Source organism: Zootoca vivipara, chromosome 5, assembly GCF_965207765.1.
Source record: "Zootoca vivipara chromosome 5, rZooViv2.hap1.1, whole genome shotgun sequence".
In the NCBI taxonomy this organism is placed as follows: Eukaryota; Metazoa; Chordata; class Lepidosauria; order Squamata; family Lacertidae; genus Zootoca; species Zootoca vivipara.
This window is the reverse complement of record NC_142588.1, coordinates 75707490-75731927: the sequence shown is the minus strand read 5'-3', so window position 1 is coordinate 75731927 and position 24438 is coordinate 75707490. Positions and strand designations below refer to the sequence as shown.

Below are 24438 nucleotides of genomic sequence, written 5' to 3'. Positions count from 1 at the left end.
ACCCACATGAAAATACCATTCTGAGGCCAGCTTCAGGAACAGTTGATGCATTCAATAAATATTTGGTTATGCAGGGTATAAAGTGAGCATTTGCAAAAAAGAAAAAAAAAGGAATACTGACGAGAAGTATACCAGGTAGGTAAAAGCACAGGCTCAGAATTGTATAATAGCAGCACAAAGGCATTCACTTATCTATCACAGTATCTTTATATTTTCCATTATTAATCCACTTTGATTTTAATAGAACATTGCATTTCTCAAATGATATTTATCTGGACCACCCTGTGAACTCAGAACAGGTTGGAGAAACCGATGTCTTATGACGGGTAATCAATGTATACAGTACATTGCAAACTGGATTTTTTTTCTAACCTGTTCAGGTATGAACACAATTCTAAGGCCACATTTCCGTGTGGCTCTCCACACAACACTACTGGTGGCAGTAGTACTGTTGTGTACTGTTGAAGGGATGGAGACGATTGTTGCTCTCCCACACTATGATGAAACACAAATTGTTCCAGGAAGCAGACATTAAAAAAACATGTGGTGGAAGCCATTTGAACCTACGTCTTCTGTTCTAGAAACAAGCATCTTAGAATGCAGGGAATGTGTAAGTGGTGGACCTGGGTAATATCCGCGCCCCCCCCCCCAGCCCTTGTGCTGCCTTCCCTTGTGACGGGCTTTGGAAAGGAGGCACAAGGTTCTGGCAGGGTCCTAGAGCCTTCTTACCTTCTTCCCAAAGCTGGGAAAGTGCTAACTAGGCTTTGGGAAGGAGGGAAGAGGACTTTGTGACCCTGTCAGAGCCCTCACATCTCCTTCCCAAAGCCCTCTTGTGGGCAGTTAACAATTACTGCATGTCAAAGAGTCTTAAAGATGAACATGTTTAACTATGCTGTTGACTTTGGTGAGAAAAGTGTGCATTTGTGTGTTGTTGTTGGGTGTGTGTTTTTTTAAGTAAAAAAACTCTGCTTCAGAAAATGGATGATTTAAAATACTAACCTGAATTTGCCTGGGCTGTGGACGTCTGTTTTAATAGAGTTGACAGCATATTCCGGCCTGTATGTCCCACACCATACCTTTAAAAGAACACGTGCACACACACAAAAAAGAAATATTGCAGAAATGATTATTTAAAAGCAGTGACACATTAGTTTTGATTTCCAGAGCATTGGTCATGTTAATCTGTTGCAATTGTAGCACATGACCTGCCATAGGGTTTAAAGACTAACAAAACGTATTGTGGCATAAACTTCAGCTGTATTTTCCTGTAGTGGGGATGTAGAAAAGCTGTCCCATGCAGCTCTTCTTCTTCTTCTTCTTCTTCTTCTTAAGTGAAGTCTCTCTCTCTCTCTCTAACACACACACACACACGTGTGTGTATTCAGTGCTTATTTTTTTAATTAAAAGAAATTATTTATCTTAGAGAAGCAAAACCAGCAAGTGCATCGACTTCAGGGGTTCAGTAGGCAGCCTCTGTTATCTAGCAATGGATAGCTCAGTTGGTTAGAGCATGGTGCTGATAATGTCAAGGTTGCAAGTTCGATTCCCATACGGGACAGCTGCATATTCCTGCATTGTTGGGGGTTGGACTAGATCAGGCACCCCCAAACTACAGCCCTCCAGATGTTTTGGCCTACAACTCCCATGATCCCTAGCTAACAGGACCAGTGGTCGGGGAAGATGGGAATTGTAGTCAAAAACATCTGGAGGCCCGAAGTTTTGCTGACTTTTTCATTTTTTTCTCAAAAATTATTTCCTGTAGCACAAATGGACGAACTTTTGCCTATTAATGACTAAAATTAGGTATATTCCATTGAAATATTTAAAAAGGTCATGCACAAACCATTTTTAATTTCTTTGTATGCCGTTTTACCATTTCATAAAATTGTATTAACAATTCTATATATATTTCGTATCACATTTGGACACAGCACCACATTCCACAATGGGGAGTGTTCTTAGCAACATAGGGTATACAAATGTCACACCTGCGCAAGGTAAAAGCCCCTTTTTGGGACCTCAAAACTCAGTCAGCAGGCCCTGTCGGGCATGCTGGGAAAAGAACCTTACAGGAGAGGTAGCAAAACATCGTCCTCTAGCGGCATCTATACTGTTACTGCAGCTAAAAAAAGCTTCCTTGTGTGTTTGATGACCCTATATAATGTTGTATATATGTGACTCTAAAGCTTGGGTTCAATTTTATATCTGCTTACAGTGACTTCAAAAATGGTCAAAAAACCGATAAATATTTTTTAAAATTTTTGTGCATGAGGTTTTTTTTTAAATCAAATCTCTTTGAAAGTAAGATTTTATCTAATCTTTAATGAAAGCTCATCAAATTATGATACAGGGAAATGAGGTTGTAAAAAACGTCATTACCCTATTGGGGATGCCTGGACTAGATGGTCCTCAGGATTCCTTCCAACTCTACAATTCTATGATTCTATGTATATTCCTTCACTTCAATTAAAGGCCAGAGGAATATGTCATGAGGTAACTGTGCAAGCAGGGATGCTGCAAGGCACTGGGAGAAACTTTTAATGGAAAGAAAAACACCCACTCACCACCCTCAGCCACCTCACAGTGGAAAGGGAAGCTATGGAAATCATATAGACATTCTAAAGAGCCCCCAGAATGAGGAAGAGAAGCAGAACCATTTTCCTCTGGGAAGAAAACTTTCAGGAAATCAGAGAGCAGGTTCCCTCTCGGCACTAGTACATGACCACACGTTAACTGCGCTTTACAGACTCACCTCCTGGATGCCTCCGTGCACTTAGCTGCGATTAACTTAATCTGACAGGCCACTCTCCTCTCGGCCCCGCTGCCATGAAGGCTGCTCGATTTAGCAATTCTGCCAGTTCACATTAAAAGGAGAAAAGCCAGCCTGCTGTTTCCAACTTAGCTGTGAAATTGCAACTCAAAATAATTTCCAAAGCTTTCAGTCAAGCAGAGTATAATACCTGTGCAAAGTTCAGAAAGAACAGCTGCTTATGGTTGAAGTTGAGTCCGGGGAGCAGCTTCTCATCTCCATTCTTCTGTACAAACTTTTCGTAGGCCTGCCAAAGGAAGAGGAAGGGGAGAGAGATGATGGCCAGCTTGAAATCCAACCGAGCTCGAACTGCGATGAGAATCAAGCACAAAACTAGGGAAGGAGAAATCGTAAGATTTCTGGTTGGTGCCACCTCATGTCCTTGTCTATGGGCACCTCCAGGAACATTATGCTAACATGTTCTTGATCCAATAACCGTGCATTAGTGGTGGGCTATTATTATTATTATTATTATTATTATTATTATTATTATTAGGGACCCAGGTGGCGCTGTGGGTTAAACCACAGAGTCTAGGGCTTGCTGATCAGAAGGTCGGCGGTTCGAATCCCTGCAACGGGATGAGCTCCCATTGCTCGGTCCCAGCTCCTGCCCACCTAGCAGTTCGAAAGCACACCAAAGTGCAAGTAGATAAATAGGGACCGCTCCGGCGGGAAGGTAAACGGCGTTTCCGTGCGCTGCTCTGGTTCGCCAGAAGCAGCATTGTCATGCTGGCCACATGACCCGGAAGCTGTCTGCGAAAAAACGCAGGCTCCCTCGGCCTATAGAGCGAGATGAGCGCCGCAACCCCAGAGTCGGACACGACTGGACCTGATGGTCAGGGGCCCCTTTACCTTTAACTTTTTATTATTATTACTCTGTGTTATTAGTTGCCCTACAATTCTTCTACAAAGCTGCCACATTTTGGGGTGGGCAGTGGGGGGTGGGCTATAGCACAAAGAAAGCAGGACAAAGACAGAGACAACATGGTATGAAAAGGTTATGGGATTTCAGGAGGAAGTTACAGAGCATACACCAGTTGGAAACGAAGCAATGTGACCATTCCAAAACAGCTGTTTTCGTCAGCTGATGAGCAGACACTTCATCCCTGCTGGGTGCTGCTTCAGAGTGCAGGGATCACAACGTGAGCATGAAGATGGCCCAGTGCCACCTTCAGAATATACGGTATGTGGATGCCACACAACTCCTCCAGCACAATATAAGGAGAAATTTAAAAGCAAGCCAGTTTTCCCTTGCGGAAGATATCGCACAACTCACAACGCACTGGGACCCATTAGTAAAAATGGCTTCCTGTATGCTGTGGAACCACATTATACCAGTATAAAAACCACATGGAAGGAAGATGGCTTTTATGTCTCTTATGTTGGCATAGTTCATCTTGCTTTACTGTGAGTACACACTTGGGAAAACCTTTGAAAAACGTAAACGAAAGATAAAAGAGCCATAATCTCAGTACAAGCAAAGAATGACAGTGTGGCTCTTACTAGAATGCACTTTGTCCTGGACATTCGGCTAATAATTACTGTGTGTTCTGTACTCTTAATTAAGATAACAGGAATAGAAGGGAGGAACTGTTTTTTCCATGGCTGCCCTTGAGAAAGATTCACATCGGAACAGTATTTCACAGACAGAATATGCTTTCCTTATTTTTTTAGCACCATTTATTTACCTACTACAACATTTTCCCAATTCTTGCTTAATGCCACAGTGATAGTCCAAGCTTCCCACCTCATTAAGAAACATTCTTCCCAAGACACATGACTAAGTTAGGTCCCTTCATGCTCAGGGGGGTCTACTCTGAATAAAACTTAGCTGATTACCACCCTGTTTCTTGTTCATGTCAAGTCTGAGTTGTGTGCATGTAGTTTAGTTTATGGAAATGTCATAACTCATTTCTTCCTGAGAAACCCACACAATTTTGCTTTTTAGATATTTAATACTCTGGAGCAAGCTTCCTCAACCTCTGCCCTCCAGATGTTTTTGGCCTACAACTCCCATGATCCCTAACTAGCAGGACCAGTGGGAATTATAGTCTCAAAACATCTGGAGAGCCGAGGTTGAGGAAGCCTGTTCTGGAGGGTCTCAGCAAGTCTGCATGGAATTGGAATTTAATTAGCATAGCCTAAAAGCAACTTCCACAAGCATAGCAATGATGATGAGAAGAAGAAGAAGAAGAAGAAGAAGAAGAAGAAGAAGAAGAAGAAGAAGAAGAAGAAGAAGAAGAAGAAGAAGAAGAAGAAGAGGGTTCTTATAGTCCTCATTTGTGGACAACTGTGGAAAATTGGAAAGTTCTTGGTATATAGCTTTGGTGGGGACCCTATTGATTTGACTCATCAAAATTATGTTTGGTGATTTCGTTTTATGGCGTTCCAAATTCCACAAAAGAAGCATAATTGTAGCTTAGAAGGACAGAAAGTGTGAGGCATGGTATGAATGAGTTGCCTATAAATGGATGTGGAAATTCTGAGGCAATGGGGAAAGAGAAGCATAACTCATTTGGCTGCTGCCCCACTTTCTCCCTTCATGATTTATGTGTGCATTTGCAAATTTACAAATGCAACCAACTATACAATTTATTTTTTTAGATACCTAGGATTTTCAGTATTGTAACAAGCTACCTGGGCACTGTGCTGCTCACCCTTGTTTGAATCTGGGCAGACTGAAGGCTTACAGGAGCTACTTCCTTTCTCCCGGAACTTTGAACCTGAGCTTGATGCAAAAGCACAAACCTACACACTTAGAATTAAAGAATTGTGAGGCTAAGAACCTGGCGACATCTTTTGTTTTAGTACCAGAACTCAACAGAACTCACTGTTCCTCAACACAAAACTCTACTCTGGGTTATCACCTCTTCTTGTGTTCAGCAGTTGTTGTTTTTCTTTAGGGCACAGGAGTCGTCATTTTGTTGTTGCTACTGTTAATCAACTGGTGGTCAAAAACGCTTGTTGATCTACTGCAGATCACCTGGAGGTCCACCAGTAGATCCCAATCTACCTTTTACCCACCCCAGTTGCTGGACCATCTATATCAAGGATGGAAAATCTGGTTCAGATATTGTTGGACTCGCTACTGCTATCAGCACCATGGAGCATGGCCAATGGTTAGGAATTATGGGAGTTTTAGTCCAACAATGTCTGGAGGGTCACGGGTTCCCATTCCCTGCCTTCCTTTCCTGTCCAGCCACTGATGGTGCTTGCAATTGCAAAAAAATAAAATAAAAAATTATTCCGAACCTTCCTCCCGGAAAACAGGTAAATTGTGGCACATGCAATAAATGAATAAATGAATAAATAAATAAATAACTATTTATTAAATTTGGGTACTACCCTTGATTTGAGGATCGCAGAGTGCTTTACAATTCCCTAACTCTCTTTGTAAAGTTTTCATAATGAAGAGGGAGAATGAAGGACAGGGAGAGGAGAGGGAGACTAGGGATGAAGTAGGAAATGAGGGATGTGGTCTTGAAGGGAAGAAACATGCATAAGGAGGAAGAGTTCTGTTGTACTGAAGTGCTACTTGAGGGTTTCCCCTAGGCATCTGGTTGGCCACTGTGAAAACAGGATGCTGGACAAGATGGTCCGTTTCTTATGTTCTTATGAGTACTGATTAGACCCTGGAGGCCAGGTAACTAAACTTCAGGGGTTTAATAAAGCAGCATATAATTATTATTTTAAAAAAATTTAAACCCCAAACAACCCAACATTTTAACGAATCTGCACCAACTAAGAAGCATATGAAGTAAGAGAAAATGGGCATTTCTTACTCTGTATGCTTGTCTGATGCCACCATTATCGGCAATGTTTTCACCAAGGGTATTGATGCCGCTGAGCTGCAGAGAAAAAGGAAGAAATGAAAATGCTACTGACTTTTTTTTTTTGCCTGAGTGCAGAATGAAATTCTTGGAAGAACAATGAGTCATGGCTTGAAGGTCAGAAAATGGATTATTCCCAACCATCTCTAGATGTGGAATTTAGAATATGAAGTCTACAAGGCAACATCCAGAGGGCTATGACAGTCAACAGGGGGAGAGCTACAACCAGCAGAGCTCAGTGGGAGCTCTCCATGGTGCTGTTAAGACCAGACTATAACTGGTCGCATCTTGCCAAGTCCAGCTACTTTATCGTGAACCTGTCTTTTACCTTGATGTGACCCTGCTCACTGAGACGTTACATGACATGACCTTTATGGAAGAGTCTTGGTTGCATGGGAGATCTGCCACCACTTCCTCCGATCACCCCCCGCCTCAGCAAAACAGCATTGCTGAATTACTGATTCTTTGTCATTTTCTATTTTGAGTCGTCTTTTTCTTTGGCGATCACTCGGAGCCGAATAAGATTGTCTTCCATGAACACAGTCTTAACAGTGAGTCTGTAAGTGACTGTGGAGGCCAATTCTGGAGCCACACGTCCCATTAGCCACAAATTGGCTGTCTTTGAATACAACACTGAACCATTGTTTAGTGCTACGTGCCCAAGCAGCAGTTAGCCTGAGCTTTATCAGTGAGCCTTTGACTCGTGCACGTTCCCCTCTCCTCCCTCCCTTCAGAGAGGCCATGAGGAGGAGATTGAAAGCTTTTGCTTCCTGTTCTAAATTAACTTGCTTTGGCTGATACACCAGGAACCACCATAACTGGATAGAAATGAGCTGGCCACACTTTCTGGAAACCTCCTGTTCAGACTATTGCTGTGTGTTGGCCTTAAAATAGTCTAGGAACTGAAATTGGTCCAGAATAGGGCCAGGAATATATTGATTGGGACTGGATGTTTCAACTATATCACACCTGATGCTCCCCAGTCCATTTCTGGGTACATTTTAAACTGCTGGCTTTAACTTTAAAAAGCCTTAATTGCTTGAGATTAGGTTACTTGTGAGATTGCCTTCTCCTGCACATACCTACTTGAAACCTATCCTCTAGAGCAGGCATCCCCAAACTGCGGCCCTCCAGATGTTTTGGCCTACAGCTCCCATGATCCCTAGCTAACAGGACCAGTGGTCAGGGAAGATGGGAATTGTAGTCCAAAACATCTGGAGGGCCGCAGTTTGGGGATGCCTGCTCTAGAGAGATCCTGCTCCAAGTGCCTTGTTCAAACCTCTCTAGGTTATTCCATCACTGAGAAGATCCTCTTTCTAGTGGTCACGCCTATACTTCTAGGGGTGACCACTACGAAGAGGATCTTCTCAGTGAAGGAATAACCTAGAGAGGTTTGCCCAGTGGATGCTGCCAATCTCTTTATCTTGGCTTTACAGGAAGATGAGATGGGAGGGCATAATGTGCAACCAAAAGATCACAGACATAACACTAGACCATGATTTAATGATATATCTGAACTGCAGCATTATTTCTTGGACTTTATCTGTGAACCTTGGCAAAGGCACCTCTGGGAATACAAATCATTGAAATGTAAGGGGTTATTTGCACCTATGTAAATGTCTTTGTTCTATGGAAGTGCAAAGTTTGGTGGCTCAACTACCATCACAATATGCCACTACTAAATGAATTGCACTGGCTGCCAATTAGCTACTGGGCTAGGTTCAAGGTACTGGCACTGGTTTGCAAACCCCTACAGAGCTTGAGACCAGGATACCTTAAAAATTGTCCCACCCCAACCAATAAAAGCTTTTTTCAGGAAAGGGCAGTCTGGAGGTACCATCCTATCAGGATGTCCAATCAGCATGATGTTGGAATTGGACTTTGAGTGTGCTGGTACCTGCCCTTTAGAGTTTCCACTGCATAACAGACAGGTGCCTTTTCTATTGGTTTTGTGCACCTGCTAAAGATGTTCCTCTTTCAACAAGTCTTCAGAAATCTTTATTTCAATTGGGATCTGTCCTGGACCTGACCTAACCTGGTATTAAATTTATAGTTTTTAATTGTTTTTATGTGCAATTGCCTTTACATAACTGTTTTATATATGTCATTATATTGTAAAATGCTTTGAGATGCCTCATTGGGAGGAATTCATAAATGAAAGAAATATACAAATATTAATAGAAACTAAATTTGGCCTACAGCAGGTCTGTTCACAGAGTTAAGTTTCCTTTTGAAGCTGTTCAGTACCATCTCCCTCCATTACCATGTGGAATATGTTTCATCTAATAAAATAAAAGAATGTGCATCAAAATGTAAGCATTTCAATAAGAAAGAAGGGACATACATTTTGTCCACCAGCCAGATCCCATTTGAAGTTTCCATACTGGTTTACCATGCACTCAGACTGCTTCTTAAAATTTGTTGCAGATGATTGACTCCACCAGTCTACAAGGTCCCCATTCTCATTGAAATTTCTACCTGAAATAACATATACACATAAGAAATTTGCAATGATAGTCTTGAAGACACTGGAAATACGAAATTGCCTTGTGCTGTAGCAGACTATTGATCCATGGAACAATATTGCCTACTCAGAAAGGCTCTCCATGACCTCGGCTAAAGGTGCAAGGATTGAATCGAGGATCGTACACACCAGGTTGGGAAACTTTTTGCCTTCCAGATGTTGCTGAACTCCAATACCAAGCAGCCCCAGCATGCATTGCCAGTGTCAGATATGGGGATCTGCTACTGAGAGATAGTCTTCTGCCTAGCAACAGGAGTTTGCACCATCAGCACACACTTCCAAGCCAACATCAGTAGTATGTGCAGTGCTTGACTCAAGCACCACTCACTTTCAGCACCATCGCCAATCCTTTTTGTATAATGTTCTATCATAATGTATGGAGGCATCAGACAAAATATGAAGGTCTTTGACTTTTCTGATGGATTAATCCGATTCCAGCCAGGTGCTCTGCTTGATTCAGGAACCTGGGTTCCTTAGCATTCACCAAGCTTGTTTCCCAATGTAGGCAATGATGTACTCATCCAGTGGTTGGCAGGAAGCTGCCATTTGCACATTCACTGATCCTTTGGAATCTGTTCAGTGGCTGGCCAAGACCACAAGATCATCCCTCTTGGGAAGATGTAGGGGGATTGGAAGAAAAGAGGAATATTCGGCACCATGGCGTGACTGATGTTTCATTCAGCTGCTTTGTTTATAAGGTGCTGGTTGTGAATGAGGAAATGTTATGTTGCTGGCATAAATCTTTCGGTTCTTGCTTTATGGTAAGGGTGGGGAAGCTGTGGCCCTCTAGAGGTTGCTAGATCACAACTTCCCTCATCCCTGGTCATTGGCCATGCTGTCTGCGGCTGATAGGAAATGGAGTTCAACAACATATGGGGACTACTGGTTCCCCATCCCTGTTTTATGGGCAGTATCATGTAATGCAAGAAATGCCAAGAAGCACACAAGCGAGGGCCTTGCACACTTGCTGTTTACAAGATAATAATAATTGGTGCTTCTGGTAAGATGTAAAGCCACCCTTAGCTCATGGGAAACGTATAACAGAGATATTATAAAGCACACTGCCACACACAAGAAACAGGGCTTGATCGTAAAAGAAATTAAATCAGGATTGTCTCTCTTCATGCACCATACAGATTAGGTCAGGGCCGTCTTAAACGCCCCTGCCGCTGTGGTGCGCCGGATCTCTCCGGCGCCCTCCCGCCCCGTTTCCCAGCGCGGTGGGCGGGTGGGCGCAGCGTGCAGCGTGGCTCCCACAGGTGCAGCTGTGCGGCGGACCGGCCGGCCAGCGGGCGGGCGCAGCTCGCGGCGCCTTTCTGGCGGGCCGGCGCCATGGTGCCCTGCGCCACCGGGGGTCTACCTAGAGCCGGGCCTGGATTAGGTAAAGTAATACCAATGGTGAAACATGAGTTCTCTTTCTTACCGTTATCGTCAAAGCCATGCGTGATTTCATGCCCAATGACCATGCCAATGCCACCATAATTCAAGGATTTAGGCTGAGCTGCACTGAAGAAAGGTGGTTGCAAAATGCCAGCAGGAAAGACTGCAGAGAGAGATATGACACCATAGATGACAAGTTAATCTTTGGTACCAGCTCAAACTATTTGCAAAAACACAAGCTCAATGAAATAAACACCCTGGAAATTTTAGCCAATGATGTGGCTGATTAATTCAAACTACCTCTCCTTCCCCTTCCACCCGATTGTCTTGCTCTTTGATCACCAGGTGCCCTTCAAATTCATGCTCAACTGTACGGGATCCAACAGCATGATGCAATCCAAGGCTGGAGGGGAGCAGCTGTGAATAATGTGACCCCTGCAGGTAGGGCCAATGGTGCGAGGATGTAATTGAACGTCACACTTAGTGCAAGGATTTTTCTGTCCTTCTCCTCTCCTCACCTGCCTCTTAAACCTGCTCTAGGAGTTCCCCAAACTCAACTCTCTGGACCTCTAGAGTACATTTGGGGAGCACGTGGGACACATGTGTGGGGAAGAGAATGGGAACACCCCACTATACAAGAGGAAATCCTTGCTCTGATGGGACATGGTAGCTGCATACCTCTCTAAGTCTTTCCTATGAAAATGAGAGACATACCAGGGTAGGGCTGGGGAATTTGTGTCCCCCCCATGTTACTGGACTACAGTTCCCATTATCCCTGTCTTTGGCCATGCTAGCTGATGGAGTGCAATACTACCTTTTACCTACATGATCTGCACTGACCACATGGTCATATTAATTATGACCACATGGTCATATTATTTCAGCATGATGCTGAAACATTTGCTATTTTCTGGGTCTGCAGGTTCAGGGCGCATGAGTTCCCAAAGCCCACCCACTCCTTTCTTGCCCAGAGCACAATGGCTCTCCTGTCCATAAGCCATGGGTGTGGTTTTCCCTCTGTTTTCCCTCAACAACATGCATTTCCCATCCTCCCCTTCCTTTCAGTTTCCTCCACTTCCTAGATTCCAACCCCTCTTCTCAGCCTATTGCCTACTCTCTTTTTTTGTATTTTGTTTTCAAATATCCTGCTCTCCAAAATTGCAGCTCTCCTGTCCCATAGCTCCCATAAGTTTTCCTCCAATGCTTCAAGCTGAAATTTCAGGATCTGATTAACAGGGCCTATTATGTTTCTTCCGTAATCACCCAACTCTCAGAGGAACTGGTCCAGATGTTGCAGCCAGCAACTGTTGGCTTCTCCAACCCTTTGCTAAGGTCACACTAACCATCTGTTGTCTTGTGGCGCTCCAAAAATTAGGGTATTGCCATCATTGGTTGTTTAGAAAGGAAAGGGAGCTGCTTCCAACTTGTGACAATACACCATGGAGGCATTCCATTTCCCATGGTTTTCACAAATTTTAGGCTGTGATTGGCAAGCACAACCCAGCTTACCAAGGAAAAACAGAAGGTGACCATTGCCTCAGGGAATAAAAGTATATTGACTTTAGGTTAAACCACCTCCACCACACATTGGTTTAGGGTAAAAGGATACACAAAAATAAATGCACCAATCCCTACACATAGGCTTATTGTGTTTCCTTTGCAATTTAATGAACTGCTTCACTTTTCATTGCAGCCCTTGAAAGTGTCAAAACATTCTATTAACTCTGTTAGAGAAATGCAACTCTAATGAGTGAGATGTTTATTGCAAGCTACTTCATAGCAAACCAATGCTTGCTTATAACATTTGCAAAACTTGAGCAATCTCCAGCAATGCCAGAGAGATGAGAATTATTCCTATGAGGCTCCCCCTTCCTAACTAGTAAAACATTTGCCCATATCCACGAGCCATATAACTGTGAAGAGGGAATTGCAATTCTTTTCCCGGCTGCCCATTTAAAGACTGCCAGGAATAGAATCCAAATTTCCTAAATTCTTGTAACTTGAGTATGTCCACAGAGACTTTTGCCATAATATGTTTATGCACTGAATGTGGGCACAGTGGAACTAACTCTTTTTGTTAATGGATGAGTAAGCATTCCTGCTAATGTGCTGCTCCGCTCTGTCTTGCTTCTACATAGCACGGCATTTCGCTGTGCTGCACTAGAACCCTAAAGTTTTGCGGCTTCATTTTGACCTAAAGTACGGTATATTCCAACCTATTTCAGTTTATTCCAACAGGGCCAAGCTCTCTTCCTCAATGTCCATCAGATTTCACACCAACTGTGACTAGGATGAATTTCCCACAGCTGTATCAAGGTTGTCCTCACTTAGCCATGATTTCAAGCATGATATTCTGCTTGTTCTTCTTCAGAAAGAAAACAGCTTTAGGCCTATGACACCAGAGGCCTAAAACTGGTGTGTGAAGAAGCGTCAGGAGCTGTTTCGATCTGTGGTCAGCTCCTTCATACAGTCAGCCCCTGAATTGCAGGTGGCAGCTTCCAAGGAGAAATACCTTCAGGTCCTAGGCAGAGTCTGTCCACCCATAATGTTCATTGGGTCCTTCAGGACAGGAAGGAGTATAAGAGAACTTCTTGTCACAGTTAATCCTTGACTGCAGAACTGCATTGCAAAATTCTGAGAACTGTGAATTTTAAAGGATGGCTTCAATTTGGTTCACTTGTTTCAGGAAGTGCAAATTAGGTAGATTCACCTTTCAGTGGGAACTGAACTGAATTTCTGCCCCATCCCTAGTCTAGATTCTTTCACTTTCTTGATTCTGTCTGCATTCATAGGTGATTTCACTGGCTCCAATGCAGCTAGGCTTGATGCACAGAAGAATCAGTGTAGGATTTTGTTGGAGATGTTGTTTGGATGCCTAATTATCATCTTCCAAAGCAACTACTCTATTCCGAACTTAAAAATGGAAAGCGTAATGCTGATGGTCAACAAAAGAGGCTTAAAGACTCTCTCAAGGTAAGTCTTAAAAAAAACTGGGAAGCACTGGCCTGCAAGCGTTCCAGCTGGAGAACAGCCTTTACCAAACGGGTCATAGACTTTGAAGACACTCAACTCAGGACAAAAGGGAGAAACATGCTAAGAGGAAGGTGTGTTTGGCAAACTCTCACCATGATCAACTCCCACCTGGAAACCTAAGTCCCCACTGTGGAAGGACGTGTGGATCCAGAATTGGCCTCCACAGTCACTTACAGACTCACTGTTAAAATCGTGTTCATGGAAGACAAACCTACTCGGCTACAAGTAATCACCAAAGAAAAAGAAGTCCATCACAGTGAACTCAGATGTCCTTGTTTAGGGTAAATTCCACTTTCTGTTGTGTTAATAAAGTGTGAAAATATGGTCCCAGAATAGTTGCAAACCATCACTTTCATTTCAGCATTACAGCTGGCAAGGTCATCTCGCACAAAAACTGACATCATTCTTTTTACACCCCTGCTATGAAAGTTCAGCATGCAAGACTTGCAATCTGGTTTGAACCTGGCTGAATGCTTATCTTAAAACCTGAAAAATTCATTAAAGAATTCCACTTTTACTGGGCAAGGACTGCAGGGTCACAACTCATGCTTTTCTTCTATGTCTGTCTGTCTGTCCAAATGTCTGTCTGTCTATCCTAATTTTATACTATTTAATATAGCAATAAAATCTAAGTGTTTTAGATAAAAATCCATAAAAATGCAACAATGACATTCCATAAAATTCCCTAAAAACTAGATAAAAACTAAATGCAATATTAAAACAAAGTAAAGCTATATCTCACAAAAAAAAACCTGAGCAGTAAATACCGTAAGAAATACATGGCTGACGTCTGTGTTCACAGGCACTTCAGGTGTAGAGGGCTATGCTAAAATATTACTTTTAATACTAGTGGTCTGTGGAGAAAACATATTGCAGAGGGATAGAGAGCTTTGATGCTTTCTTTCTAAGCATCGGGGAGGGGAGGGGGAACCCTACCCTCATCATCTTGTAAGTAAGTAAGTACAGTGGAACCTCGGTTTATGAACACCTCGGTTTACGAATTTTCGGTTTACGAACGCCGCGAACCCATCTGGAACGGATTAATTCAGTTTCCATTACTTTCAATGGGAAAGTACGCTTCAGTTTATGAACGCTTCAGTTTATGAACAGACTTCCGGAACCAATTACACCCATGCTTCGGGTTAAGTACGCTTCAGGTTGAGTACTCCGCGGACCCGTCTGGAACGGATTAATTCACTTTCCATTACTTTCAATGGGAAAGTTCGCTTCAGTTTATGAACGCTTCAGTTTATGAACAGACTTCCGGAACCAATTACACCCATGCTTCGGGTTAAGTACGCTTCAGGTTGAGTACTCCGCGGACCCGTCTGGAACGGATTAATCCACTTTCCATTACTTTCAATGGGAAAGTTCGCTTCAGTTTATGAACGCTTCAGTTCATGAACAGACTTCCGGAACCAATTCTGTTCATAAACCGAGGTACCACTGTAAGTAAGCCAGCCTCCCTTATCCCGAGAAATGAACAGAACCCCCCCTTTTTTTTCAATGGAAGAATGAGGTAAATAAAACAGAAAGGCAAGTTTAGTCCAGCACTGAATCAGGATGCAGGCTTCCCCCATTCTTCCAAAGAGTTGGCAGTAGTGACTGCATCAGTAAATTGAATACAAAATAAATAAGCAATAGATTAATTCAGCAAAGGCGAAAAAGCACACGCTCCAGTAAAATGCTTCTAAATCACCCCCATCCAACTTGATTTGTGCTTTGTTGAGTGTGTCAAGTTGATACTCTCATATTTTCCAAAGGAAGCAAGAATGAAAACGATGCTTCCTTTGCAAAAGCAGCTCATCTTTAAAGCATCTGGCCAATGTCAATAGGACCAGAAACCAAGGAAACTACGAACCAGAACATGTTTTTGAACGTCTGTAGTAGAACAGCATTTCGGATAACAAGATTGCTTGCTGCAGACACACAACAACAAAATTATAGTATGGCATGGTGTAGCAAGGTCCTCTAGATGTGGTTGGACTAAAATTTCCATCATCCCAGACTACTGGACTTGCTGTCTGGGGCTGATGGGAGCTGGAGTCCCTGATGTTATTGTACAGTGCAGTACAGCATAAATCTGCTGAGCCGGTAGGGAGACGGAGACTGTGTTCATACAGCAATTTATTGCATTTCCCCGGTGGTTCCCTAACTGTTAATTTCCGCATTATATTTGAGCTTTCACATATTGTAAAGCCTGCTTCTGTAAACATAGCCTTATTATAGCATGAGTTTAGAGCTCATTCACATGTTATTTGGGGGGAGAAACAGATATTTTTTTCCAGAAGCACATGACACAGAAATGGATACTAAACTTGTGCTATACAGTACTCTGCTATATTTCTGGAAGTAGCTTTTACATTGTGTGAAAGCTCAAACAGGGTGCAGAAATCAAAAGTTAGGGAAACATCAGGAAAGCAGAATAAACTACCGTGTTGAAGCAGCCAGAGAGATGAACAAGTGATTAAGTCCACTTTCTGACCTGATCTGAGTTGAGACAGGGGACAAGAAATAACCTGTTTCTCACTACATGGCCAGAAAGAGTTTCTAAGAGAGAGACAGCTTACCAATTTGATTCCTGCTTGCTGAATAAAAAGCATTGACGACAGCTGCTCCACTTATCCACCTATGAAAAATTGAAGAGACATGGAAATGTTGATGCTGGATGGCATCAGGGCCGGATTTAGGTTTGATGAGGCCCTAAGCCACTGAAGGTAATGGGGCCCTTTATATGTCCAGCTGTCCTTTGTCAACAACAGATTGTCACTGTTTTTTGTGTTGAATATACATGCTAATGAATGCCTAGGGCTTGCTGATCAGAAGGTCGGCGGTTCGAATCCCTGTGACGGGGTGAGCTCCCGTTGCTCGGTCCCAGCTCCTGCCAACCTAGCAGTTCGAAAGCACGTCAAAATGCAAGTAGATAAATAGGAACCGCTACAGCGGGAAGGTAAACGGCGTTTCCATGTGCTGCTCTGGTTTGCCAGAAGCGGCTTTGTCATGCTGGCCACATGACCTGGAAGCTATACGCCGGCTCCCTCGGCCAATAATGCGAGATGAGCGCGCAACCCCAGAGTCGGTCACGATTGGACCAAATGGTCAGGGGTCCCTTTACCTTTACCTTTACCTTTATACATGCTATATGGTAATTTATGGACCTAATAGGTATCTAAAGCCATTTGCACATAACAAATAGGAGCCTACACAACACAAAACACTGTTGCTTTATGTAGGTTTTATTTTATTTGTTTTTTATCTTATATTTTGGAAATGTACATCCAGAGGTTTTTTTTCCCTTTAAATTTTTTGGGGGGGCCCAAGACAGTGGGGCCCTAAGCTGTAGCTTGTTTAGCTTATATGTAAATCCGGCACTGGATGGCATCAGCAAGTGGGGAAAACTGAATGACATTGAATCTCTCTAAATCTGAATCTCATTTTTTTAAAAAAAAGAAAAGCCCCCCCCCATAAAGTAGAACCTTAAAATTGTAGAGTTGGAAGGGATCCCGAGGGTCATCTAGCCCAGTGTTTCCCAACCTTGTGCCTCCAGCTGTTTTCGGACTACAATTCCCATCATTCCTGACCACTGGTCTTGCTAGCTAGGGATGATGGGAGTTGTAGTCCCAAAACATCTGGAGGCACAAGGTTGGGAAACACTGATCTAGCCCAACCCCTTACAATGCAGGGGTCCTGGGTGGACTCAAAACACCAACCTTCTGGTTAACAGCTGGATGCACTGATGCAATGTGTCACAGGAGGCAAAATCCCACTGGCATGTTTTCCTGAATTTCAAGTCTCGTTGAACTGAATGGATGCCATGGAGGAATACAGTACACCAGGGTCCCCAAACTAAGGCCCGGGGGCCGGATGCGGCCCAATCGCCTTCTGGTCCAGGAATCAGCATGTTTTTAGATGAGTAGAATGTGTCCTTTTATTTAAAATGCATCTCTGGGTTATTTGTGGGGCCTGCCTGGTGTTTCTACATGAGTAGAATGTGTGCTTTTATTTAAAATGCATCTCTGGGTTATTTGTGGGGCATAGGAATTCATTTCCCCCCCCAAAATATAGTCCAGCCCCCCCACAAGGTCTGAGGGACAGTGGAAAAGTTTGCTGACCCCTGCATGACTACACCCTACTGTGAAAAGACTGAAAGCTTGATTCAGCATTCAGTTCCCTGGCATGCTTGTTTGCCTGTCAGCTCAGCTGGGCAAATGGGTGGGCAGCATGACTAAGGCCACTGCCACCCATGGAGGCTCCCTACCGACATGCTAATGAATGCCCATAGATCATGACAGAGGCTGCTCCCTAGCACATGCATTCAGTTTTACTCCTCCTGGACCTTTGCAAGGAGCTCTGGTTTAGTGGGAAGCTGAGTTAGCATTAATCACAGGTCACATTGGTGCTGACATACCACTGAACTGCAGTTAAGGTCAACGGGGGACAGTTTAGGGGAATTGATCCTGAGAATGTGTGTGCATTGCCCTCCCTGCAAGACTTTTCCGTTCCAGTCCTTTCATAGGAACAGTGCACACAAAGAAATTATGAGGTACAGTATTTCATTTCCTGTTTGCTGTGATACTAGGAATAGAATCCAAGATTCCCCAACTTTGTCTTAAAATCATGAGACCTGGTGCAAAGGCAAGAATATCTCCTTTAACATGAAGTTGCTGCAACCCTTCTGGCTACCAACAGGCGCCACTTTTGCAAATAGCTAGATGGAACCATAATATTATTATTTTTTAAGCATTGCATTCACAGTGCAAATAATTTAAATACGTACTCTTCCTTGTCCACTTTTTCTCTAAGCTTCTTCAGCCTTTCCTTCTGGCTAAAGTTTAAGTTCTGAATAATGTTCTCAAAATATTCGTCTTCTTTGTAGTGCAGCTTACAAGAAAGAGAGAGAAATGCTCGTGTTATTTGCTGGAGGGTAGGGAAAAACTAGAGGGGCGTTGTTGCTCGAGTGGTATTCTTCCCCAACTTCGTACTCCCCATATGTTTTGAACTATGGCTCCCATCAGCTGCAATAGAGGAACTTCTGTGTGGACTGTGTAATAAGGCATAAGGCTTTTCACTTATACCTCCAATGTAGACACTTGGTACCTGCTACAATTATATCTTAAACACTCTCTGCTGTCCAAAATAGTTTTTCATATGTACTTACATCTTTGTATTCTTCATTCAGCTTATTAGTATCTGTCAGAATCTCATCAGGGTAGCCAATCCTTTCTTTGATTGCTTTAGCCTAAAAAATAAACCATGGACACCGGTGAACTGGAATCAAGTTGTACATTCAAACATAATAGGGTTGGCCAGAAGTCACCAACAGGCTTTTCAATTTGCTCTTCTAGATTTTGCAAACCAGATCCAGTCACTGGGTGGTGGTCTAGGCAACTGCTACTTTGTATATGATACCAGTTCCCAAAGTGTTCTTGGAAGCAATGGAAAACTCAAGTCTTCCTTGTCCTCCTTGTATGTTGAAGATGCTCTTCTTTGCCATGGCCTCGGACACATGAGATATGTATTTTTATGGTTCACTCTGTTCTTGGGACTGTGATATATTTTAACTGTTTTTCATGTTGAATTTTAGATGGCTGTAACCTGCCCTGTGACCTGCTAGTGAAGAGCAGGTAACAACAACAACAATATCACCCAAGTAGGGCTAGGAGAGCAATTTGCCTGAAGCCGAAGGAAGTCACTGGCAGTCAACACAGACAATACTGATCTACTGGTAGTTGGACCAGTACAAAGCAGCCTCCTATGTTGCTACGACCATGAAATAAGCCCATATGTCACACCAGGGCTTCCCAAACTTGGGTCTCCAGCTGTTTTTGGACCAAAATTCCCATCAGCCCTGACCACTGGTCCTACTAGCTAGGGATGATGGGAGTTGGTCCAACAACAGCTAGAGACCCAAGTTTGGGAAACCCTGTGTTACGTGAAGAATGTTGTACCTGTTCCTCTCTTTGCAATGAATTATTTCTGATCTTCTCTTTTGGATAAAGAAAGTAACAGGCTTTCATTGGCCTCCAAATTACTAATTCTATTTTTTTAAATACATATAAAAAATTAAAAACTTGCCTTTTCTTCTGCTTTCTTTTTGGTTTCTGCATCCATCCAACTGAGCTCATCAAGTGTGTGTATAAAAACCTCACGAATCTGAGTGATCATCGCTTGCACCTGAGGATGTACAATACAATAAGATTAAATCACTCAATTTTTATCATACATGGGTGAGATCCTGGCATGTTGCATCCCAGTTGCCACTGATGGAAGCATCGGCTTTTGTTTTTCAAAAAAGACTGACAATGACTATTTTAATTTTTCAGGGTCAAATTATTGCAAAGCCAAAGCTACCAAGGAATGGAGTTATTGCAAAAACAAAAACAAAAACATTTGTTACTTAAAACATTTCTATGCCTTCAGATGGAAATATAGTGGTATATCTATGTAGATCTATATTGTTTTAAATACTAGTTCAGCTGCCATGGCTTCCACTAAAGATTCCTGGAAAGGGGAGTTTGGTGAGGTTGCTGAGAATTTGTGGTCCTAGCCTCCTCCTAACAGAACCATAGATGCTAGTACCAAAAAAGGTAAAGGACTTTTGAGGGTTAAGTCCAGTCAAAGGCAACTATGGGGTGTGGCACTCATCTCGCTTTCCAGGCCAAGGGAGCTGGTATTTGTCCACAGAAAGGTTTCCAGGTCATGTGGCCAGCATGACTAAACCGCTACTGGCTCACGGAGGACTGTGACAAGTGCCAGAGTGCACAGAAACGCTGTTTACCTTCCCGCCGCAACGGTGCTTATTTATCTACTTGTGCTGGTATGCTTTCAAAATGCTAGGTTGGCAGGAGCTGGGACAGAGCAACGGCAGCTCACCCCATTGTGTGGATTTGAACTGCCAACCTTCCGATCGGCCAGCCCAAGATGCTCAGTGGTTTAGACCATAGTGCCACCCATGTTCCATAGATGCTAGTATCCCTTAGTGAGAAGTAAATACTATTAAACCAGCAGTAGCTTGTAGTTTAGAGCCAAACTAGATGTGACTCGCATGAAAACCCATAATGTGCACATTTTTGTTATGTAAACAGGAGCCAAGCTGGGAAGCTTGAAGAGCCTCATAACAGTGAGGGTGGCTAGTTGGGCTGAGGATGCTTAATTCTTTCTCTTCCTGCTGTGGCCCTGACTAGAATAGGTCATGGGTCGGGACAGCGTGGGCCCAATCACAGGGATGAGCCGGGGTGGGGGGAGGAGGGGGCGGGATAGGTCATGGGTCGGAACAGGGTAGGGGGAGTCACAGGGATGCGCCTGTGTAAACATAACATGCGTAAAACAGGGGGACTCTGAAGGTGTGGTGAGTCTGAAGGGGGAGTCTGAGGCTTCATTTAACAGACTGAGCCACAGCAACGCGTGGCAGGGCCAGCTAGTAATCAATATAATTCTTCCAGCCACAAACTCAAAGGTATAGTGCCAGGTGGCAATACCTGCTGCTCTGCTTATGGAGACACCCCCACCCCCAGTTGTGGGAGTAAACGTCCCATCTTCCATTGACCATCTGTTCAGCAGGAAGAAGACAGAGCTCTGCAGATCACCATTTCTTTCGTGGATACACAGATCAAGGGGAATTGTGATTATATTAGGACTCATGATTAGCTTGGGATACATTATTCTTATTGGCATGTTTCCTTATTGGCCATTGCTCCTGTGAAGAAGGCTGCAAACCCCAATCATTTCTTTTGAAGCATTAGACAGAATAAAAATAAAATGGTATTTGGAAATCTATTCTAAGACTGGGGGGGGGGTCAATTTACACACCCCTTCCCAGAGTGCATTAAACTGAGTTTCCTTTCCTGTAATCTACTGTTCTTTAGCACCTTCACTCTACAACATGCAAGGACTTCTAATCTGCATCATTAGCTAATAACTTGGCTTACAGTCCAGGAAGAGCTACATAATCCCATCATCAGCCTGTCTGCCAAAAAGATGTCTCTTCCAGCTTCTTAAGCCTACTTTTCAAAAAACTCCGTGTGCGAGATGTAAAGTTTCATCTTTGCTTTTGGCACCAGAGTTCTGTCCTACTGAGTGCCAAACAGAGAGAGAAACGACTTCATCCTCATTCACCACTGCACTAGGGGGAAAAAGTGACTTGAAGTATTTTGTGCTGCAACAACATCACTGCTTGTGCCATTCCTACCAATAATCCAAAGCTAATGTCTGTTTAAATACCCAGTAAATAAATAATCAGTTAATGATCTAAGAGTGTTACCACGTGTTTACTGTCTCCAGCAAATGCTTCTTGTACATACAGCCTTCCCACAGCATTCTCCATGTTGCCATTGACATAGTTTGCGCAACGGCGCCAGACAGCAGCATCCGAGGTTGTGCCGTAAAGCACCTGTTAAGCATAAGCATTTGAGAAATTAGTGACAAGCAAGAGGAGAGACTTTGTAGCATTACTAGGTGCTTTCAATTAGACTCAAGGGTTTGGTGTTAATAGACATTAAGTGATATTTAAACAGGAACACAGGTTAAGTGAGCCCATGCGAGTCTCTTTGCATCTTCATGTTTGCAGCTCTGAAATGCTTTCCCGCCCCCATCTGCTGCTCCTGCCATTGCATTAGCACCGCACCACCCACTTGGCCTCCTCCTCCTCTTCTTCTCAGTGAGTGACAGTAACCCACCTGTGGAAAAGCTAAAGTAGTGGCTTTGTCCCAACCAGTGAGCCTCTTCTGGATATAAACCCACTTTCTAGGTAATATGGAGGGCCCAGTGTGGAGACACCATTCAGTCAAGACTGCATCCTACAGGGGACCTAGACTGCTGCAGAACAGCTGGCTGGGCCTGTGTTCACTGCGTACTACTTTTTGATACAACGGGAGTTCCTTCTTTTCCCTTTGGTGGATGCTGGGGGCAGGTAGTTCAGTGGAAGAGCAGTGGTTTTGCATGCAGAAGGTCCAAGGTTCAATCCCCAACATCTCCAGGTAGGGCTGGAGAGGTCCTCTGTCTGAGGACCCTACATAGCCACCACCAGTCATTGTAGACCAGGAGTATTCAACGTGGTGCCCTCCAAACATTGCCAGAGTCCAACTCCCATCTACTGTGGCCAGCATGGCAAATGGTTGGAGATGATGGGAGTTGTAGTCATGGAGAGTGTGCCACGACAGCAGCTAGATGATCCAATGACCTGTCTCGTTACAAGGCAGCTTCATCTGTTTATATGTTCCTGCGAGAAAGCTGGCAGGATATTAAGGGAGCAGAACTCAGTCTCAAACTCAAAACTCTGGCAACAGGTGGGCTGAGGAATTTCCTGCAGAACTGGTTTGCAAGTGCCATACGGATTACTGTCATATCTCTCCCCTGCAGAAAGAGCTCCCAGTCAATTTCACAGCTCTGCATGCAAACCATTAGAGCTAGATGAAACTTTGCAGCTTCAGTGAAACTTACTACTGTTTCATGTGCCTTCTATTGCCTGCAAAGAAAGCAGTATCCTTGGGCTGTGTAGATTCTACCTTCAGTGACCTTGCTGCACTAGGTGAGAAGAAGCTGAGGCTTAAGAACTACGCTATGATAGAGAAATCTGATACAGTCGTGTTAGTAAGCATCAAAGCAATCTTCTGGCAAGCTGAGTTCTTAGTTCCACAGCCCACCACAGCGGTTTTCTTGCTTTATATTTTGAAAAGAAGTATATTATTATGGAAGGGTCAGTTATTCTGACTTCAGAAAGATGCTGGCTTTGGGGTGATGGCAATGTAGAAATTTTCATGGTTACGTTCTGGAATGCAGTTTTTATTCACCAGTTTTTAATTTTAAGACAATTTTAAGACAAACAAACATGAATCCATTCATTGCTTTGTTTTCAACTGTAGCCCACAATAACCCTTAAGGTCCCATTATCTCCTACCATATCAGTGTACTGTCAAAAGAAAAAAAACATTCTTTAGGGTCCAGTTTTGCCACAAGACCTTGAAACAGTGTATGAGGGAACTCTTGGAATTCTACTGCTTATTTCTGCTTGGATACAGAGTGATTCTGAAGCCTGCTCACTCGCGGTCCGCTCGGCTGGCCCCGCCTCCACCAAAGCCACCGACTGGATTATTTGAACCGGGGTTTGACAGGAACCCCCAACAACTGCGGCGTCAGGGAGGCAGGCCAGTACAACCAGCTCGTAAGTCTCATGTGGCTCAGGGGTGCTGTGCGAGGTCCCACAAAGGGCGCCCACAATCAGAGGGGTGAGCGTTCATTCTGGTGCCACTACCAACCTTGGCACAGCACCAAAAGTGGGGGGGAGCCCACTTTATCAGCCACACATGTTGCCAACAACCTGTGCATTTCAAAAAACCTTCATTGATCACGGTAGAATCTTTCCAGAATATATCCAGTGCTACATGGGGGTAACATGGCCTGTGCTGAGAAAACTGTTCACCTCATCTGGCATGGCCAATGGTCTGTGATGATGGGAGCTGCAGTTCAACAGCCTTTGGGCATTGCCCATGCCTGGCTTACAGCTTAGTAGGTAGACAGTGAATTAAGCAAGCAAGCAAGGATGCAAAAATGATGTTGTTTCCCCTCGCTACTGAAATAGTTCTTTCTGTATCTTTCTCCACAGTTGCCAGTTCACTTGACCTTGTGTCTGAAGTTCTAAGTAATCATTTATGAATTCCACCCTTTGGACGAAATTAAAGGCGCTGTAAAAAATAGGTTGTTTTCGATCCTAATAAGTGCATAAAGAACAAGGCAGAGAGGAGGCGTTATCAGTAAAACTGGAAGAAAAGAACAGTCTGCCTCTAGTCTAACTCCCTTGAAGACTGCATTGTTCCAGAATCCCCCCCTTTTTTCTTTTCAACAGGCCTGTGATTTAGTGCTGCAAA

The 24438-nt window shown here is 43.6% G+C and overlaps 1 protein-coding gene across 3 annotated transcripts in view; it reads right to left on the bottom strand.

Moving 5' to 3' along the window:
- Positions 1-24438, bottom strand: part of MME (membrane metalloendopeptidase) — a 73732-nt gene that overhangs the window by 5821 nt on the left and 43473 nt on the right. For all 3 annotated transcript variants that reach the window (XM_060274462.2, XM_035132952.3, XM_035132954.3), the window contains 10 exons: positions 21837-21965; positions 19652-19750; positions 18735-18815; positions 18354-18457; positions 16147-16205; positions 10587-10706; positions 8984-9117; positions 6592-6657; positions 2961-3056; positions 1000-1076 (listed from right to left, as the gene is read on the bottom strand). In XM_060274462.2, coding sequence (XP_060130445.1) covers positions 1000-1076; positions 2961-3056; positions 6592-6657; positions 8984-9117; positions 10587-10706; positions 16147-16205; positions 18354-18457; positions 18735-18815; positions 19652-19750; positions 21837-21965 — 965 coding nt within the window. The remainder of the gene's footprint in view (positions 1-999; positions 1077-2960; positions 3057-6591; positions 6658-8983; positions 9118-10586; positions 10707-16146; positions 16206-18353; positions 18458-18734; positions 18816-19651; positions 19751-21836; positions 21966-24438) is intronic.